Here is an 18,208-nt window from a genome sequence, read left to right as displayed (position 1 = left end):
TATGTTTCTTAATAATCCCTAGTAGAAATTTGTGTTTGTTTTCCATTGTTAATGCACACTCAGTCAGTGTTTTCATTGTGCTATCTACCACTATTTATGTAAATGTTCATTCAGTCATTGACAGTTCAGACTTCATCAGTATATCAGTGATTCCCCCACCCTCAGTCATTGGCAGACTTTGATCATTTTATTGCTTTTCGAGTCCCAGTACAGGACTACGGGAAAACAACCCCACCCCATTTTCTTTTTGGGAGAATTTTCATTTTATGTCTGTACTCTTCTTCTTGCTATAAAGTCAACCAAGAACTTGCCTTCTTTTCCCATGATAAGTATCTTTAGTGAAGGACTTTCTCAAAACATTTTTACAAGTTCAAGTATTTCATATCTACTTGGCCATCTGTGTACCTAAATACTTCATAATACTTTCAGATGAAAGTACTAAAATAATAATGTTCTTGAAATGCAGCATTGTGGAAATCTGCCACAGCTATGTACACTAGAGATACTATTTAACAGAGGATGCTTCATAAACAGCGCCCTCTACAGGGGGTACTAGAAACACAGACTGTGAACTGGTGGAGGGGGAAAATTATTTATTAAAGAAAATATATTCTGATTGTTTTTAAGTTTATTTTCTTCTAAGTAGATACAAAAGTGGAAGTGCTTTAAAAATTGACCTAGAATCTAAATGTACCTAGAATCTAAATGTATAGAAACCGATTCAAGCCAATGTGAGATCCAAATAAGCACGAACCAGACAGAGCAGGTGTACTGTGTAACTCGCTGAATTCTCTAGCCTTATAACTTACCCAGAAAGACATTTTAGCTAATTTCTTTTGACAGAAGTGTCAGAATTGTAAAGAGGATAATGAAGTTTTTTAGCATCATCTCTCTAGCCTGTTATGGCATTTAAAGTAAACCTTTCTGCTATAAATCCTTTGGTTGGTGTCATTTTGCAGTAACATGGCTTGGAAGGGTGAATCCTCCCATTCCTGCCTTGCTCAGTCAGGCTCCTCATCACATGACCATTTCCAGGACTCATCTCAGAACAGGCATGCAAAGACAAGCCTGCTGAAGTGAAGGAAATGCTCACTTGATTTCCCTTTTGTTCTGCATTGTAGCAATTGAGTAGTGGCTTTTGTTCATGTGATTACAGGAGATACGTTGTTTAATGGTATGTATGAATCCTAATGTGAATATACCTGTATTTGCTTACTTATATTTACTTCAAGGTCCTTGTGGTCCAGGCTGTCAGGCCAGATAGGCTGCAGAGTGCAATGGCTCTTTTTGCATGTAAAGCTCTGGGTAAGTTGACAGAATTTTTTAAAATAATGCAATAAAAAAATTATCTAGAGTCAGCTAATGGTGTTTTATAATAGACCAAAGCAGGACTAAATTCAGGATGCACAGAGCTAAATTCAATGGCTAGTGTCCTGTTGAGTTAGCTCCCCTACTTCCACTGGGTCTCCTGGGTATTGTGCTGGTAGTGTGATTGTTTGTGTGACCAGTTGGTTAATCATTTGCAATGGGGATCTTGTAGATGAGCTCAACATTTATGCACTTACCCTTCCATTCTGACTGGATGCTGGGCAATGTTAATGTTTAACAAACATTAAAATTGGATTTAGCCTTCAGTGTTCCTCTGATCTTGTGATTAAAAATGTATGCACAACCCTTCTTTTAAAACTAAAATTCAGTTGGCCTAATGTGACTAGAAGTTAAAAGGAGTCTGGATTCAGCTCTCTGTCCTTTTGAACAGGTCACTGGTGAGATTTGAGTCATATAAAAACATGGTTTTCCATTGTGAAAACCAAACACTCCTTCAGACCTGATGGGAGATTTAGATCTTCTGCTTTCAGTTTCGAACAAGCCTCTGTTTCCCACTACACACAAATATGAAAAACAGTTAATCATAGCAAGCCAAGATCAAACTTCAAAGAGGTAAAAGATTAAGCTGTCCCATCATGTTTACAAAAACAAGAAAAGAAATGTTGTGGCATCTTAAAAATTAAAAAGCTCATTTCAGTGTGAGTGCAGACCACTTCATAGGAAGTTTGGAAGGCGACATGAATCCACAGGTTTATATGCATCCCTAAAATGCATCCACACCCTTCAGGATTAATGGTCATGTCAGCAGAAGAGATTGATCTGTGCCAGTGGTGATGGAAGTGAAGAGACTCCTGAAGGCAACTATTGGAATCAACTATTACAGAGCATAGAACTATTGAAGGATCTTTCACAGGCCACAGCAGTGACCTCAAGCTCATGAGTTTTGTGGATTTACATACCTCCTAGTAAAAACCAAAATAGATTCTGCAGATTCTGAAGGGTGCTGACCACTGGCAAAGAATTCCCCTCGTCCTATCAGCATATGTTACTTTCAATTCACCCCTTGTTATTCTCATAATCAAAGTTCAAAGTTTGCTGCAGCTTTTTGTATATTTCAACTTTTTCCATAAAAGAATATTTTTCATATTGTTTATATTTAACTTTCTTCATTGCACCGATCCCCTATGAGAAATTAGATGTACCCATTCATGCTTTCTCAAAGAAGAATGCAAAATGCTCTTTGGCTAAATTGGATAGTAAAATATAGTATTCTGAGAAACAAATACCATGGCAGTTGTCACATGGACAGTACTAAACATAAATTTTTAAGTAGCTTTTGCCACTGTTGTCTATTTTTGTTTGGTGGGGATCCTTGGGTTTATAAGCTAACTACTTACATTTTAATAGCATTTCATAATTTATAATAACAGTAGAGGTGGTGTGGTGGCAATGTTGAAGGTTCTGATATCAATTTCTCTTGCAACTCGGATATTTATGTATATATATAGGTGCACAGTTGAATTATGGCTTTTGTAAACTAATGTGTTTCCAGAATTTTATCACCAGATTCAGTATCAGCAGAAAGGAAGGTCAATATATCTATGGCAGTATCCATCTTGTTGTGTTTTCTTGACTGCTTTTGCAGTGTGGTTTTATGTGCTCTGATCTTTTATGTATCACAGATTTATGTTCTATGTGAAATAGAATCAGAAACCTGGAAAATGATGGCCAGACTCCTGCTGATATTTGTATAACTTGTCATAGCAATTTGTGGCTGATTGCTGAGGCACATCTCAGCCACGTGCCTAGTTGCAAACCTGATTGCACAACCATAATATGACAGTGACACCTTGTCAGTCAGCTAGAATTAGATGCCTCAAGTTGTTCAAACATTATGCAGATACCAATAAGATTCTGGCTGATACATAGTAGTCTGTTTAGCCACAGAATGGAAGAGATAGCTACTTAAAATGCATTTCCAACTTCACTGACATTTTATTTCAAATATCTTTGCATTTCTAGGAATTAAAAAGTTGTCACCACCGCCACTAAATCTGAAACGTCTATACAAAGAAACACTAGAAATTGAACCCATCTTGATAATAATTTCTCCTGGTGCTGATCCTTCTCAGGAGCTACAAGAACTTGCAAGTGTTGAACGAAATGGAGAGTGTTATCATCAGGTGAATTTTAACAGTCTAAACTTTCTCCCCTCCCCCCCCCTACAATTTATTTGTACAGTTGAATTATTAGATAAAACATATGGGTTACCCTTGATGTAATGTCTTGTGAACTGAATAAGCCTCTTGGCAGAGGAGATTCCACAACAACAATGCAGCTACTGAAAATGCCTGCTGTATTTAAATAATAATCTTTGCATCCCAAAACGGTGTTTACTCAAAACACTGAAAGCCCTTAAAATTCAGGTAAGAGCATATGGGGAATTCCCTTGAGATTTATGCTCACTTAATTTATAACATCACAGGCTAAAGCTAAATCTTTGAATTGGTCCTGGAAACATGCTAACATTGCCTAAATATAATGGAATGAATCAGAAATATACTTTTTATGTTTCTCACATTTTCTCCAGAAAGGCTTCTTCTGAATGCATTTAGTTGCAAAAATGTGAGGCCTTTAAAATGAGATTACAAATCTGTGCAGAAACTACCGTATTTTTTGCTCCATAAGACGCACAAGTGGGGGGAAGTATGTGCGTTTTATGGAACGAATACAGTAAAAAAGGGTTCAGCCACCACCACCCAGAAGCCTCCCACTGCCATGCTGAGAGGCCTCTGAACTGGCACCAGAGACTGCTTGCTGTTTGGACCTCACCGTTCTGCACTGCTGGCTTTCCAGGATCTGCTTCTTGCAGCCCACCTGGAAAACCAGCAAGGCTAACAGGCCTATGGCAGCAGGCAATGAAAAGAGCCAAGGACCAAAGGGGAAAGAGTAATTCTGGAAAGACCAGGGGAAACCACACAGTCCCTCACTTAGGCAGTTGATTTTTCCACATTTGGGGAAATCACAGGGGTCAGCATATCCAGAGTGCAATAGATGAGCCTTACCCTGGAAAAACCACTTTTACAATAATGGTATTTCCCCTGACAGGTATGAGTTGGAATGGCCCCTGAAAATTCTTCCCCTTTCTGTGCCCTATCCCCCAAAGGCATGGTGACCCCCCGGCTGCACCTCTTGATCAGAGCAGGGCTGCACAGCCCCAGTCCTGAAAGAGGCCAAGAGACCTACTCAGTGTTTTGGGGTGTCCCACAGGACCCCCATCAGGGGCTGGAATGTTCCTCCCACAATCCTCCAGTGCACAGATATTAGCATACCTAATATGCAGGGAAGGCAGGAAAAGTGGAGAAATTCAAAATTTCAGTTAGTGAAGAGGCTGCTTGTCTGCTTCCTTGCTAGTCCAAGCAGTTAAATTGCTGGGAGAGAGACCTGGGACTGCCTGATATTGTCGTTTTAAAGTGTAAAATGTAGTTTAAAAGCTGCTTGTTTTGGGTTAAACTGTGCTGGGTTGAAAAGGTGCTCCATTTGAGCTGGAACCTTCTTGTGTAGAAACGTGCATGGGGTACTTGCTTTAAAAGCTGCTTGTTTTGGGTTAAACTGTGCTTGGGTGAAAAGGTGCTCCGTTTGAGCTGGAACCTTCTTGTGTAGAAACGTGCATAGGGGTACTTGCTTTAAAAGCTGCTTGTTTTGGGTTAAACTGTGCTTGGGTGAAAAGGTGCTCCATTTAAGCTGGAACCTTCTTGTGTAGAAACGTGCATGGGGTACTTGCTTTAAAAGCTGCTTGTTTTGGGTTAAACTGTGCTTGGGTGAAAAGGTGCTCCGTTTGAGCTGAAACCTGCTTATGTAGAAACGTGCATAGGGGTACTTGCTTTAAAAGCTGCTTGTTTTGGGTTAAACTATAAACGTTCAATTATGTCAGAAAATGGAGATTTGGTCTTATGCTGAGCATTGCTACTGCTGGTGAATGGGATTGAGTTAAGCTTTGTGTTGCTGTTCTTTTGCATAACCTAAAGTAAATAACGAAAACCAGCTGTTAAATAGTTTAATTCCACTATTTATCCTCCACACAACTAAAAGGGACCTCTCAATGCAGTGCCAAATCAGACAAACCATTTCTAACTTAATATAGGCTTGAGCTGTAGCTGGGCAGAGTTGCACAACAATCTCATCTGTCATTGAGACATTTCTATAAGCATGGGGAGGAGGTGAATGAAAGGAAATGTAAAATATAGGTAGAGTGGTATAGGTCTTATCACTGGCTGATAATGGTCTATATTAATGCCACTGTTGACTGCTGTTCATTTTACATGGTTCAAATATTATTCTGTTATAGTTTATTAAATATTTTATTACACTATTTGGTTCAGAATATATTTTCCCTGTGTTCCTCCTCTAAAAATTAAATGTGTCTTAATGTCCGGTGCATCTTATGGAGCAAAAAATAGTGTAGTCTTATAGTTATGCTTCCTTTTCATAAGAATAGCACAAACTGCCCTTCTTTCCTTGAAACTCAATTAAAACAATTTGATAACCAATGATGCAGAAGAAATAGAAATCATATCTTTATTGACACATCTTACAGGTTATGTACTCTCGGTTGGATGCTTCACCCTGCATATAGTTGCGATCTTATCTCCTTTGGATGGTGAACTAAATTGACTCACAAATCATTGCCAGCAATAATTGCAAAACTGACATATTATGTCACCTATCACATTTTAATGTTAATACTGTTACAGTTCTGTTCTTTGTCAGAATGCTTCAGTTGCAAGACTTCTTGACAGTCCCCACATGATATACTAGAGCATTTCACTGTCTTCTGCAGATTGCTATGGGCCAGGGCCAGGCTGACCTTGCTATTCAGACTGTAAAGGAGTGTGCACAGAATGGAGAATGGGTCTGCTTAAAGAATTTGCATCTTGTAGTTTCATGGCTTCCAATACTGGAGAAGGTAAGAGATTGTGTATAATGCAGAAGCCTTCTGTCTTTGTCCCATGGTAGATGTTGTTGGCTAGAAGAAGAAAAATCAGTGGCCATATCTGAATTGACTGAGACTATCCCTCTACTAGTCTCAGTGGTCAATTATCTTAAAATTAAGTGAAATGTATGAAATAATACTGTAAGCAAGGTCATTCATCTTACTTACACAGCAAATTTAACAGCACTGAATTCAATGGTCTTGCTTTTGAGTACTGTGACTGCAATCCTACATATTTTTACTTGTGAGTAACCTCAGCTGAATTTAGTGGAACGTACTTCCTACAAAATGTAGGCAAAACTGCCCTCTATTGTGTGTCTAATTGGTGTTTGAAAAATATTCTTAATAGCGAGCATGACTGTTTCCAAGACATCATGTTCAAAGATTTTAGTAGGAATTGTCCCACTGTTGCACTGGCCATGTGACCACGGAAGATGTCTTCGGACAAATGCTGGCTCTATGGCTTGGAAATGGGGATGAGCACCACCCCCTAGAGTCGAACACGACTGGACAAAAATTGTCAAGGGGAACCTTTACCTTTACCTTTACTTTAAAAGACGTTAAAAATACAATAAAAATATTAAACTGGTGAAATATACAGCATCCTCTATTAAAACCCCTTTCTCATCCATCCAAATCATATGCAAAAAGTCTGCCTAAAAAGAACAGACTGCCTGCTTGTGGAATAATGGCATGGTGGTTGCATCTATTAGGAAGGTGTTCCACAGCCCTGGAGCAGTAACTCAAAGGACCTTCTGGCATTCTTCCAAAACATGTGAGAATAGCAAAATGAAGGGCCTCCCCCAAAAGATCTTAAAAGCAAAGGTGACTCATAAGGGGACCTACAGTCTTTCAAATATGGTAATCCCATTAATAGCATTCATTTGTTAAAATATCAGGTGTTGCCTAAGGCTTTTAGATAGGAGTATTGCATCAAAATGATGGTATTGTTTTAAGTTCTAATTTCTACAAAATCAGTGTTGAACATTGTGTAAATGCATTTCTTTCCTGTAGGAACTGAATAATCTGCAGCCTCAGCCTGGCTTTCGTCTCTGGCTGACTGCTGAAGTCCATTCCAAATTCTCTCCCATTTTGCTCCAGTCAAGTTTGAAGATAACGTATGAGGTAAGAGAAACGGCTGTATATAATAGTATAATTACTGGTAGAATATAACAAAGTAATGCGGTTGCCAAATAAAATATTATTCCCACACATATGGGTTGTATCCAAAGTAAATGATGGAAGGCTCCTTGTGTAATGGGGTTTAAATTTTTAGCATCTTTTGTTTTAATGAAAAGCCTATTCTGGAATTTGGGGAATTCTGGATGCAACTGCATTGATAAATAGAGAACAAACAAACAAAAACCGCTGCCTCCAGGACTGGGAAGGACTTGGTTTGCATTATTTTAGGCTAACTATGTAACATACAAGTCTATGCAAATCTGTCTGGAGTTGTTCCCTTTTAATCCGTAGTTTTTTTCCTCTGCCACTGGGGCTTCTACTTATTGGGAATTGGATGCATTCGCATTGGTTGAGGCAGTGTGATCAGTTAAGTTGAAAAAGCTGTAGCATGTAAGCCAACCTTTGCTCAAGTAACTCCTAATAATACCCCTAATATTTTTCATGAAGGCTTTCTTTTCTCCTTCAGGCACCACCAGGCCTGAAAAAGAACTTAATGCGGACATATGAATCTTGGACACCAGAACAAATTAGCAAAAAGGGCAATTTGTCTCGAGCCTATGCTCTTTTTAGCCTGGCTTGGTTTCATGCTGCATGTCAAGAAAGGAGGAATTATATCCCTCAGGTAAGATATTCTGCTCACTGGCACTATTTATCTTTTCTTTCACATGCTAATTGACTATCTCCATTTTTATTCCTGGTAATTCAAATTTACTCTTTCCTTTTTTCACTTTTGAAGGTCGTCATAATGACTTAAATGAGTTAGAATTCTTCTTCCATTCACAAATTCAGAGTTGTTTTGTGTTATAGCTCTGTGATTGAATAGGATTTGTATCTTTATTTCTATATATCACCTTTGAATTTCACATGATTTTTAAAATAACATTAACAACATTGTCAGTGTAAAGGTCTCCTGCACAAAAAAATCAAGTTGAAGGAATTTAGATTAACTGAAGATAATGGACAAAGCAGAAACGCTAGGTTTATTTAGATGTCTGGTAGGAGCTATGAGTCAATCATGGTTGAAGGTTTATTTATTGTGGTGTTCAAGCCCAGCAGAGATCATGTTCGGGCTTATTACTCCCAAGACAAACTAGAAGAAGAACCCTAGAAAAAGCCAGACTACTGGCTCCTGGTTGGTTTGGATGTAACACAAAATAATTCATGGACAGAAAGGTCACCATTTGTTTATAAACCAGCCTACCTGATGGCTGGTTCATGGCAAGAAAGTCTGACTATGAACTAGTTTGTTGGTTGACCTGGAAACAGAGGCTGACAGAAGCTGAAGGCATTTACAGTGGTTTTCATTGCAGTGTGTTCTGGAACATCTTTGTTGCTGATTGCAATATTGGTGAATAGACGTTTACAGTTGTTGTTGCTTTAATTTGTACTAGTTAGACATGATTCTTGAGACCTCTGGAACTCTCTTTTATTTAGTTCTTGAGGCATTTGAATCCTTTTTATTAATTTCTTTTATCTTCTCCTAAAATTTCTTGTGGCACACATTCTTAAAGTTCTTCACTTGGGCGTGCATATTTGACATTTTTGGACAATGAATAAATACCATTTTTTTTTGTTCTATAGGGCTGGACCAAATTTTATGAATTTTCCTTATCTGACCTTCGTGCGGGTTATGACATTATTGACAGACTTTTTGATGGTGAGTCATGACACCATCACAAACCCTTCTTTTTATTGCCTGACTTAGCTTTTCTGAACCATACGTGGTGTAAGCCTTTGAGCCAATATATTGTGTATTATTCAAGTTCAAAATGAGGCTATTCTTGGAGGATGCTTTAAACTTTGTTATTAAAAGAGATACATTTCATAAATTGCTAATGTATTAATAATTTATGAAATGTCTCCAGAACTATATTTCTAAAACATTATGGCCATTTTTATCAAAATGTATAGCTGCTCAGATAACTAAGAATAATAACCAATATGAACATAACTGGCTGTTGTGGGTTTTTCGGGCTTCATAACTGTTCATGTAATTATGAATAAATGGCAGTTGTAGATTTATACATTTATGCATGAAAAAAAAAGCCTACCAGTGCATTTTGATAGTTCTGTCCAAAGATGATATGTGAAAGCTCATTTGGTGAAAAGTGTTGACTTACATTAATGTGTAAAGCAGTCTTATTTTCTAGCAGGCTGTCCATCAAATAATGTAATATCCATGGAACCATAACAAATAGGGGATCTGGTTTCAGTTAATAGAGACAGAAGGAAGGCTTCCATCTCTCCCTCTCATTTTCCTGTTGTGGTAGATGGAGTAGGAGCCCAGAATAAAGAGGTGGCAATTGGAAAATATCCCTCCAAGGTGGATGCCTGGTTCCATATGCCACAGAGACATCCTGCAAGAGCAAACATTATTCAAGGCAAATCCACACATATTATGGGAATAGAATTGTTACATACTTTGCACCTGACACTGATGTTTATCTTCACCTTTTTCATAGTGTGTAAGGAACTATGGAATTTAGGCACAAGGCTTGAAATTTACAGAACTTTTAAAAGAAGAGTGTTCCAGTACTTTGAGAAAAGTCCTGTTCAGTGCCATTGAAATTGGTTTTCCCTTTATCATGCAAGTCCCCTTCAGTACATAGTATTCACTTCCTAGAGAGCATCTTCCATTGTTAGAAGTTATTGTGATTCAGTATGAGGAAAGAGATACAATCTGAAGTCCCTCAGGCCAAAGATGCTAATGTTCTGTAGGGATCCAAAATCAAGACAGTGTCAGAGTTAAACAGAAGTTTTGGGTCATGTGCAAAAACCTCAGTCTCTACAAGATGGGAGAGTATATTCTGCCATTGCTTTAAATATAGCTTTAATGCTGAAATGAAGTAATGTTACCAAACCATCATGCCATATATAACAAGCTATGTATTTAATAATTTACAGGCACAAAAGATTTTCAATGGGAATTTGTTCATGGTTTATTGGAAAATGCCATTTATGGAGGTCGTATAGATAATTACTTCGATATGAGGGTCCTTCGATCCTACCTAGAACAGTTTTTTAATTCCAGAGTCATTGCTGACTCAAATTTCCGTGGTAAGAAGATGAGCAGATTTCCATATCCCATCTCTCTGCCTAGCTCCTGCAATATATTAGTAAGTACGCTTCCTTATCAGATGTTCAAAGTAAAAATTAATTTTCTTTGCCTTTATTAAATTGGCTGATATTTTTCATGTTGTTTAATTGAGGACCAGGTTTGGTACTACTGGAAGCATTTCCTATTGTGGTTGTTAGCTTTTTGAAAGCTGCTTCTCTGAGAAGTGGTCAGCCTTAAGAGATTTTGAACAGTTAGAAATTTGCAGCTAAAATACCGATGGGTCCATCAAAGCTACAAGCTGAGAAGAGAAGTTGCACTCTTGTGTTGGTCTCATCTTTTTTTTTTAAATGTCCTTTATTTGTTTGAATGTCAGAGTGGTGCTGTCTTTATACAACTTCAGTTATTTAACCATTAGCTGTTATGGAGCATGCTCTTAAGTAAGTTTTACTAAGTTGAATTGATCCTATTTTGATATGCTGCTTCCAATTATTTTCCAGATTTTTAAGAGCTTTTTTCACTAATATTTTGTTACTGGTATCTATGCATGTTACTTTGTTAAGACTGATTTTTAAAATCCAGGTCTAGGTTGAACGTTATCTTATCCTCTGCACCAGGATGGAGTGAGGCATCTGCTTGGACCAGAGGCTATGTCTTGACTTGACATTTATTTCTCAAACATACTACACATATACTTGCCTGTTGGCTCTGTTTCAGTGAGATGTGGTTACTCTGATTTTTACAACATATTTAATATCTGTCCTCCATTTTCCTTAGGACTACCGTCATGTAATCGAAAGCCTCCCTGAAGATGACAACCCTGATTTGTTTGGCCTTCCTGCCAACATTGCTAGATCCTCTCAACGAATGATCAGTTCCCTAGTAAGCTTTGATTTTTTTTCTTTTTGATGATGATGATGATTAAAACCTGTTGGGCAGGTTCTGCCAGCACGATGATGGTGTCATTGTCAGTGGCAGATTGCTGCTGATTAAAGACTTATTTTTAATTTTTGTCTCATTGTGTGTGGGGGCTGTGTGTGCCTCAAAACTGAAAAATAAAGTCTTTAATCTGCTGCTTCTGGTGACATCATTCCCATTGCCCAGGTGGAGTTGTGCCACAGGATTGGTCAGATTGTTATTTGCCAAAGAGACCGCAATCATTTCTTATTAGTCTTCCATTATGTAGGTGAGGTTCATGAGCCCTTCTTCATTCCTTTTTAGCTTAAGGTATGAAATATAATTGACTTTGGGAGAAAACAGGTTAAAGGAGATGAAGGATGTTGTGATTCCCAACACATATATGGTGTTGAACCTTTGTTGTATTAGCTAAACTGATGGCACAAATAAGAGGCACCTTGGGAATTGTGAAGATAAAGATCTCTATCTAGTATTTGTGGTGGATTTTAAATGAAAATGTCAACAACAAAATACAGGTTCTAAGCCTCCGGTTTATGTGTACTGAGCTAATTTCTCCAAAAGCAAAACACTATCACACAGTAGTTACATCAACCCTGTCCATGAGAGATAATGCAGAATAATTAGTGAAGTGGATGAATTCTTGGCACAAATATTCTAAGAAAGTCCTGCAGCAGTAGAAGACTACAATGTATATTCAAGTCAGTTATTTAATTTGTTTTTGTTAGTAAATCAATTAAAATGCTCCTTTTAGTGTAATGCATTTAATTTCCTATCTGTCAAATGCCAGACTGGAATTGCTAGCTTCTGATTTCTGTTTGTGCTGGTAAGCCAAGAGTTGCACATTAGTTTTCCTCTTGTTAAATGTAATCCTTGATTTTACAAAATCCTATTATGTTTTTACAATGGAATAGTACAGTATAAATTTCAGCAGCAAATTGTTGCAAATTTAGAAATCAGAGAAGGCATTTGGGGGCAACAGCAAATGCCTATGCTGACTTGTAACTTGTCTTAATACACCAATTGTGTTATGCCAGTAGGTGAAATCAATAGGATTTTTGTTGTTATGTACTGTCAAGTCATCTCTGACTTATGTCGACCCTATGAAACAGTGATCTCCAAAATGTCCAACTGCCCTGCTCAGCTCTTGTAAACTCAAGCCTACTGCTTTCTTCAGGGATTCAACCCATCTTGTATTTGGTCTTCCTCTTTTCCTATTGCTTTCAACTTTTCCCAGCATTAGTGTTTTCTCCAAACAATATTTCATTTTTCACTCGGTATATCTGAATACATCTTTTTGGTAGGACTTTTATGATCCCAATTGTACTGGGCTATTTGGCTTGATCAGTTTTACTTTGATATTGTAGCTCTGGACACCTTCTTGATTCATCCTCATTTTGCCCCAGAAATATATGAAATAGAGAGACTTTGGAAAGGTACTGCTTCAAGATTATCATTTTAGATACAGTTTACCTTGACTTATTATTGTTATTATTAGTAGTACAAATGTCAAACAGGGGAAACTAGAGTTCCCTGTAAAGCAGTAACATAGTTGCAAGGATGATATTTCACAATACTTGCCCAGAATGACTCTTATTTTGTTTTATTCATTCATTTTTAGAATTCTATCTCAAGGGATTTGCACCACTAAAAAAATAAAATAACTATATTAGAGACAATTGTTGCAAATTGTACTTCATTGGAAAAGATGTGGAGTCGATGCACAAGGAAGTGGTTGTTATGTCACTTCTAAAATAGAAGATCAACTGTCCTGGCTCACACTGCAGTCTAGCCCAGTGTTCTCCTGCAGTGAACAGTCAAGTGTCTATAGGAATCCCAGAAGCAGAATATTAACGTAACAGCACCTTACCCTTATTTCCCCCTAATTGGGGAAAACAGGTTAATAATTGGTATTTGAGAGATGTATTGCTTCAAGATACAGTAGGTAATCTACATCTGTCATAACCAGCAGGCATAAATTGAGCCTGTGATCTTGATAATTAGTATTTCACACAAAATGAACACCTCTTTTCTTTTGAATACAGAGAATGGAGAGAATGCCAAGGTTCCCTTATTCCAACAGAAGGAGCTTTCTTTGTTCGAAAAAGCTAGCCCAATGTTATATTTTAAGCAAGCGAGGCCTGTGTTTATTGTGATATGGTACAAAATAACACAAAAGAAGGCCGGGAGGTTAGCAGTAAATTTAATTTTAACTACATTTGTAATTGCTATAATGGAAGAATTATTTGAATCATTTGCTACATTAGAAGGGTATGGCAATAGTTACAGAATAGTAAAATTGTCACATTTAGATACAGAAAAGACAAAATAGTGTATACTTTTATTCTTTGTAAAATGCATACAGTGGTGCCTCGCTTAGCGATCGCTCCATTGAGCGATGAAATTGCTTAGCGATGGGGTTTTGGCCATCGCGAGAGCGATCGCTTAGTGATGGCCCCTATGGGGAAAAATTGCTTTGCAATGATCGCGGGGAAGCGATCATGGAAAAGCGACCCTTTTTGCACAGCTGATCGGCAGTTCCAAAATGGCTGCCTGAAAAACAAAATGGCCACCCGCTGTTTTGCCTCGCTTTAGAGGCACCGAAAATGGCCGCCCTATGGAGGATCTCCGCATAAAGTCAGTTTTTTAAGCCCATAGGAATGCATTAAACACGTTTTAATGAGTTTCTATGGGCTTTTTAAAATCGCTTAGTGATCAAATCGCTTAGCAATGTTTTTCCTGGAACGGATTAACGTCGCTAAGCGAGGCACCACTGTGTTTGGAATGTCTAGGATTTCACTTGCACTGAGGTATATTGACTTATTCTCAGATTTAATTACAGTTAATTAAAGTTAATGGGACGTGGTGGCGCTGTGGGCTAAACCGCAGAAGCCTGTGCTGCAGGGTCAGAAGACCAAGCAGTCGTAAGATCGAATCCACGCGATGGAGTGAGCTCCCGTCGCCTGTCCCAGCTCCCGCCAACCTAGCGGTTCGAAAGCATGCAAATGCGAGTAGATAAATAGGGACCACCTCGGTGGGAAGGTAAACAGCGTTCTGTGTCTAAATCACACTGGCCATGTGACCACGGAAAGATTGTCTTCGGACAAACGCTGGCTCTATGGCTTGAAGAGCGGGATGAGCGCCGCCCCCTAGAGTCGGACACGACTGGACAAAAAAATTGTCAAGGGGAACCTTTACCTTTACCTTTTTAAAGTTAATAGCAATAAATAATATTTTGACAGGAATATTGTTTACTATGTGAAACATTTCTTATACTGAGTTATGCTTTGTACACAGTGGCTTCACATAATAAAATAGGCCCATTGAATCAACTGAGTTGATTCACCAAATCACCACTGATTCAATGGGCCTGTTCTAGTTGTAACTTACTAAGCTAAGCAATAGGATTTCAGCCATCATTGCCAACCTGACAGAGGACATGATTGCTTTCACAAAATGTGTTTCAGGCAATAGGAGTGCCTGAGGTTCCAGTCCTTGACTTCATCTCTGCCTCTGAGTAACCGTTTTAAAATATCAAAATTAAACAGAAAATACAAATTAAAGACTTATTATTTCACTATATCTTTTTATATAAACCAGCTAGTTATAAACAGTTACAACTAAAGTGACAAAAAAGAGCACAAAGTGCTGTCCTCTGAAGATGCCGGCCACAGCGACTGGTGCAACGTTAGGAAGAACAACCTTCAGAACACAGCCAATGAGCCCAAAAAACCACAACAACCATGACAAAAAAGAGTTGTATTCATAATTAGTTTTGAAATACTGTAGTTACTTTTCCATAAAGTAGGGATGTAAATGTTTACTTGTCTTCTTCAATCTAGAAATGGAGATATATTTTTGGGTACCATCCCAACTGTTCTCACAACGTCAATGGAGACAGAATGAACTGTATGCAAATTACAAAGAAAAGAGAAAGTGGTGTAGTTGGGGGAAGAAAGATCCCTGCTACTGCTGATACTCGAAGTACGAGACAAGACAACCTAGGAAAGGAGAGGAGGGGATGTCTTTTTTTTTAATTTTCGTCCTGCCAGTGACAAATTGAGAAGAAGAAGCAAAGTAGTTATTTTTTTTGTTTTTGCCTCCTCTCAAAGTTGAGGTAGGGCTGGGGTTCAGGAGCTCATTCATGGAGTGGTTTTAACCCTCTAGTCCTTGGGGTGATCACCGAGACCAACTAGTGGCAGCAGAAACAGTAAAGATGGGTGCCCCTCCTCCCCCACACTCCTTCCCTCCATCTGCTGCTTCCTTTCTAATGCTTGATAGAGGTTGCATGGGCAGCATCTGACAGCGTAAGGAGGGGAGGGAGATGAGCAGCAAAAGATATATTGAAGCTTATGTTTATAAGTGCCTTCCCACTGGGATGGAGAAGAAGCTGCCTTTCTTGCCATGGTAGCCAGTGCCACAGCTATGATGAAATCTGGGCGACCAACATAATGACTCCTGCATATGCCTGGCTGTTCCTGCTTGAATGGGGTTGCCATCTAATCTCATTCAGGGTTTTCAAGGTTTAAGAGCTGTCTGCTTCCTCCCCTCACCCACTTCCTTCCCCCAAATGACCATTGCCAGTCCTAGCTCCTTCTCTCAAATGGATGCACATGGATGGGGTGTGCATACACAATGTGTAAAAACTGAGAAGGACACCAAAGAGAGAATAGGGAATGAATCGTACAATGCTTCCCTTATTCAGAGAATGAAGGAGATGTGTCTTTCCTTCCTTGCTTGGTTTCTCCAGTTTCTCCAACTCAGTTTAGATTGGCTTTATATTTATGAAAATGCAGATCTAAATACAGTATATATTTTGAGAGAAAATAGAGCACAGGGATAAGGGATTTGCACTGGAAAGGAGCAGGGGATAGCAACTCTCCATCCTTTTCTTCTGTAAGAAAAATTGAACATGCCCTCTGGGTAGCGGTATCTCCATGAAGTAATTAAAACTCCAGCCTCTCTGTTATTAAACCTATAAGTAGATTAATGCCACTTGCATAAACCTTGTATGATACCTGGTAGAGAGGGAGCACTTATTGTCTTGTACTCTTGCTCTCAGGCTGGAGGTGACAATTACTGTGGGGCTTGCGAAGTTCTTTGCAAGGTGTCTTATCCCGCCTAGACAGCCGACCAGAGTGGTAGAATTTACCAGATGGGCGGGATATAAATCGAACAAATAAATAAATCAACAAGAAGTATTCTAGAAGTATTATTCACATCCCTACCTTAAATATTTAAATAATATGTGTATATATTAATTGCCTTGTATTTCTACCTCTTTCTTTTTTGCCAAGAGTTTTTTCAATGTCCAGTGTAGAAAATCACTGATGGAGGATGCAGCAATTCATTCAAGTATAATGCACAGATGTTGCTGCAGCACAATACAATATACTGCAGAGTCATGGCCTGTTCTCTGAAATTTTAAATGTGTTTATAACATAGTGTGAGTAAAATGGTAGAGTCTCTAGAAAGCAAAAGAAAGCTTCAGAAAAAATGTATTTTAGAATATCCTGGTTATTTTAGTAAACAGGACTGTTAGTAATATTCAGCAATATTAATCACATTTTGCTATTGGAGAGGGATATATATATCACTGTGTCTAGTAATAACTGCAGATTGTATAAGCATAATATGACCACTGAATATAAAATTATGCTATAGTGCATAAAATACAGATTAAGGGATGCATAAACCATGTGTACTGTGCAAGCTGCCTTATTGTAATTGTTGGTGGTCGTTAATATTAACTTGCTCTTAACAATGTAGACATTGTGTATCCAATTTTCTGATGGCACTAAGGTGTTTAGAACTTGGCTCTGGGCCCTGCATTTTGTCTGATGCTTTACATGTGACAGTAATACAAATCCTTTACAACAGGTGTCCCAAACCCCCAGTGCCGGTCCGTGGCCTTGGGCCAAACTAGGCCACAGAGACAGCTCTCCCACCCCCTCGCATGCACTCCCTGCCTGCATGTGAATGTGCCCGTGTGACCGCACCCCACCCCTTCAGGCATGTGCATGAGCGCCCCACCTCTTCGCGCATGCGCGCAGGTGTGTGTGTGTGTCCCTCTGCCCCTTTGTGCATGCCCCGCCTTCCCTGCACATGGACTCCATCCTCCCCCAATCAGTCCACGGTGACAAAAAGGTTGGGGACCACTGTTTTACAATACTTTGATTATAGACAATAATGTTACAGTGAGCACTTCAAAATCACATATCTTGTTCTAAACTTCAGTTTCCTGTTTAATCCGAAATAGGGAACACTGTAGCCCTGAATTAAATTAATGACCCAGAATATCACACTATAAATCAGTACATAGTTTTTTTTGTTACAGCTAAATGATTGCATTGTCATTTATTCAAAAATATGTGTTTCTCCACCAGAATTTAGGAATACTTCAATAATGGCCTATGTCAGGTAGTAGGCTGTGAAAACAGAGCAGTTTCAGGGCTTTGAAATAGGCAGAAGCTTCTTGTAGTAGAAGAAATGCACTTAAAACTAGCAGAAATTTTCATTTGCCAGCAGGAATGCCCTTGTGCCAGCAGAACTGATCTCAGAAATCTGACGGATCTTGTCAACAGAGCTCCTCTGTGGGCTACAGTCTGTCAGGTGAAGAACAAAGAAAGAGGCAGTGTGATAAAGGACCTCAGTTATACCTGATACTGTAGCATCTTTGAGACAAGAAGGGGCTTGGATTCAATGCAGTTTCAGCTGGTTTTCTGCTTGCTCAA

At 38.7% G+C, this 18,208-nt stretch overlaps 1 protein-coding gene and 1 non-coding gene across 3 annotated transcripts in view; one reads left to right on the top strand and one right to left on the bottom strand.

Annotated features, from left to right (window-relative positions):
• The window catches only part of DYNC2H1 (dynein cytoplasmic 2 heavy chain 1), a 190,117-nt gene that overhangs the window by 134,887 nt on the left and 37,022 nt on the right, over positions 1-18,208 (top strand). For both annotated transcript variants that reach the window (XM_072993639.2, XM_072993638.2), the window contains exons 76-83: positions 1,233-1,305; positions 3,352-3,512; positions 6,170-6,295; positions 7,337-7,447; positions 7,971-8,126; positions 9,086-9,161; positions 10,409-10,620; positions 11,337-11,441. In XM_072993639.2, the coding sequence (XP_072849740.2) occupies positions 1,233-1,305; positions 3,352-3,512; positions 6,170-6,295; positions 7,337-7,447; positions 7,971-8,126; positions 9,086-9,161; positions 10,409-10,620; positions 11,337-11,441 (1,020 nt within the window). The remainder of the gene's footprint in view (positions 1-1,232; positions 1,306-3,351; positions 3,513-6,169; positions 6,296-7,336; positions 7,448-7,970; positions 8,127-9,085; positions 9,162-10,408; positions 10,621-11,336; positions 11,442-18,208) is intronic.
• Positions 4,289-4,445, bottom strand: LOC144588525 (U1 spliceosomal RNA). Its single transcript, XR_013544133.1, has one exon. It is a non-coding gene; the product is annotated as a U1 spliceosomal RNA (small nuclear RNA).

This window comes from Pogona vitticeps, chromosome 3 (assembly GCF_051106095.1).
Source record: "Pogona vitticeps strain Pit_001003342236 chromosome 3, PviZW2.1, whole genome shotgun sequence".
NCBI classification, from domain to species: Eukaryota; Metazoa; Chordata; class Lepidosauria; order Squamata; family Agamidae; genus Pogona; species Pogona vitticeps.
Note: the sequence above shows the minus strand (reverse complement) of the source record. Positions and strands in the feature narration are given on the sequence as shown.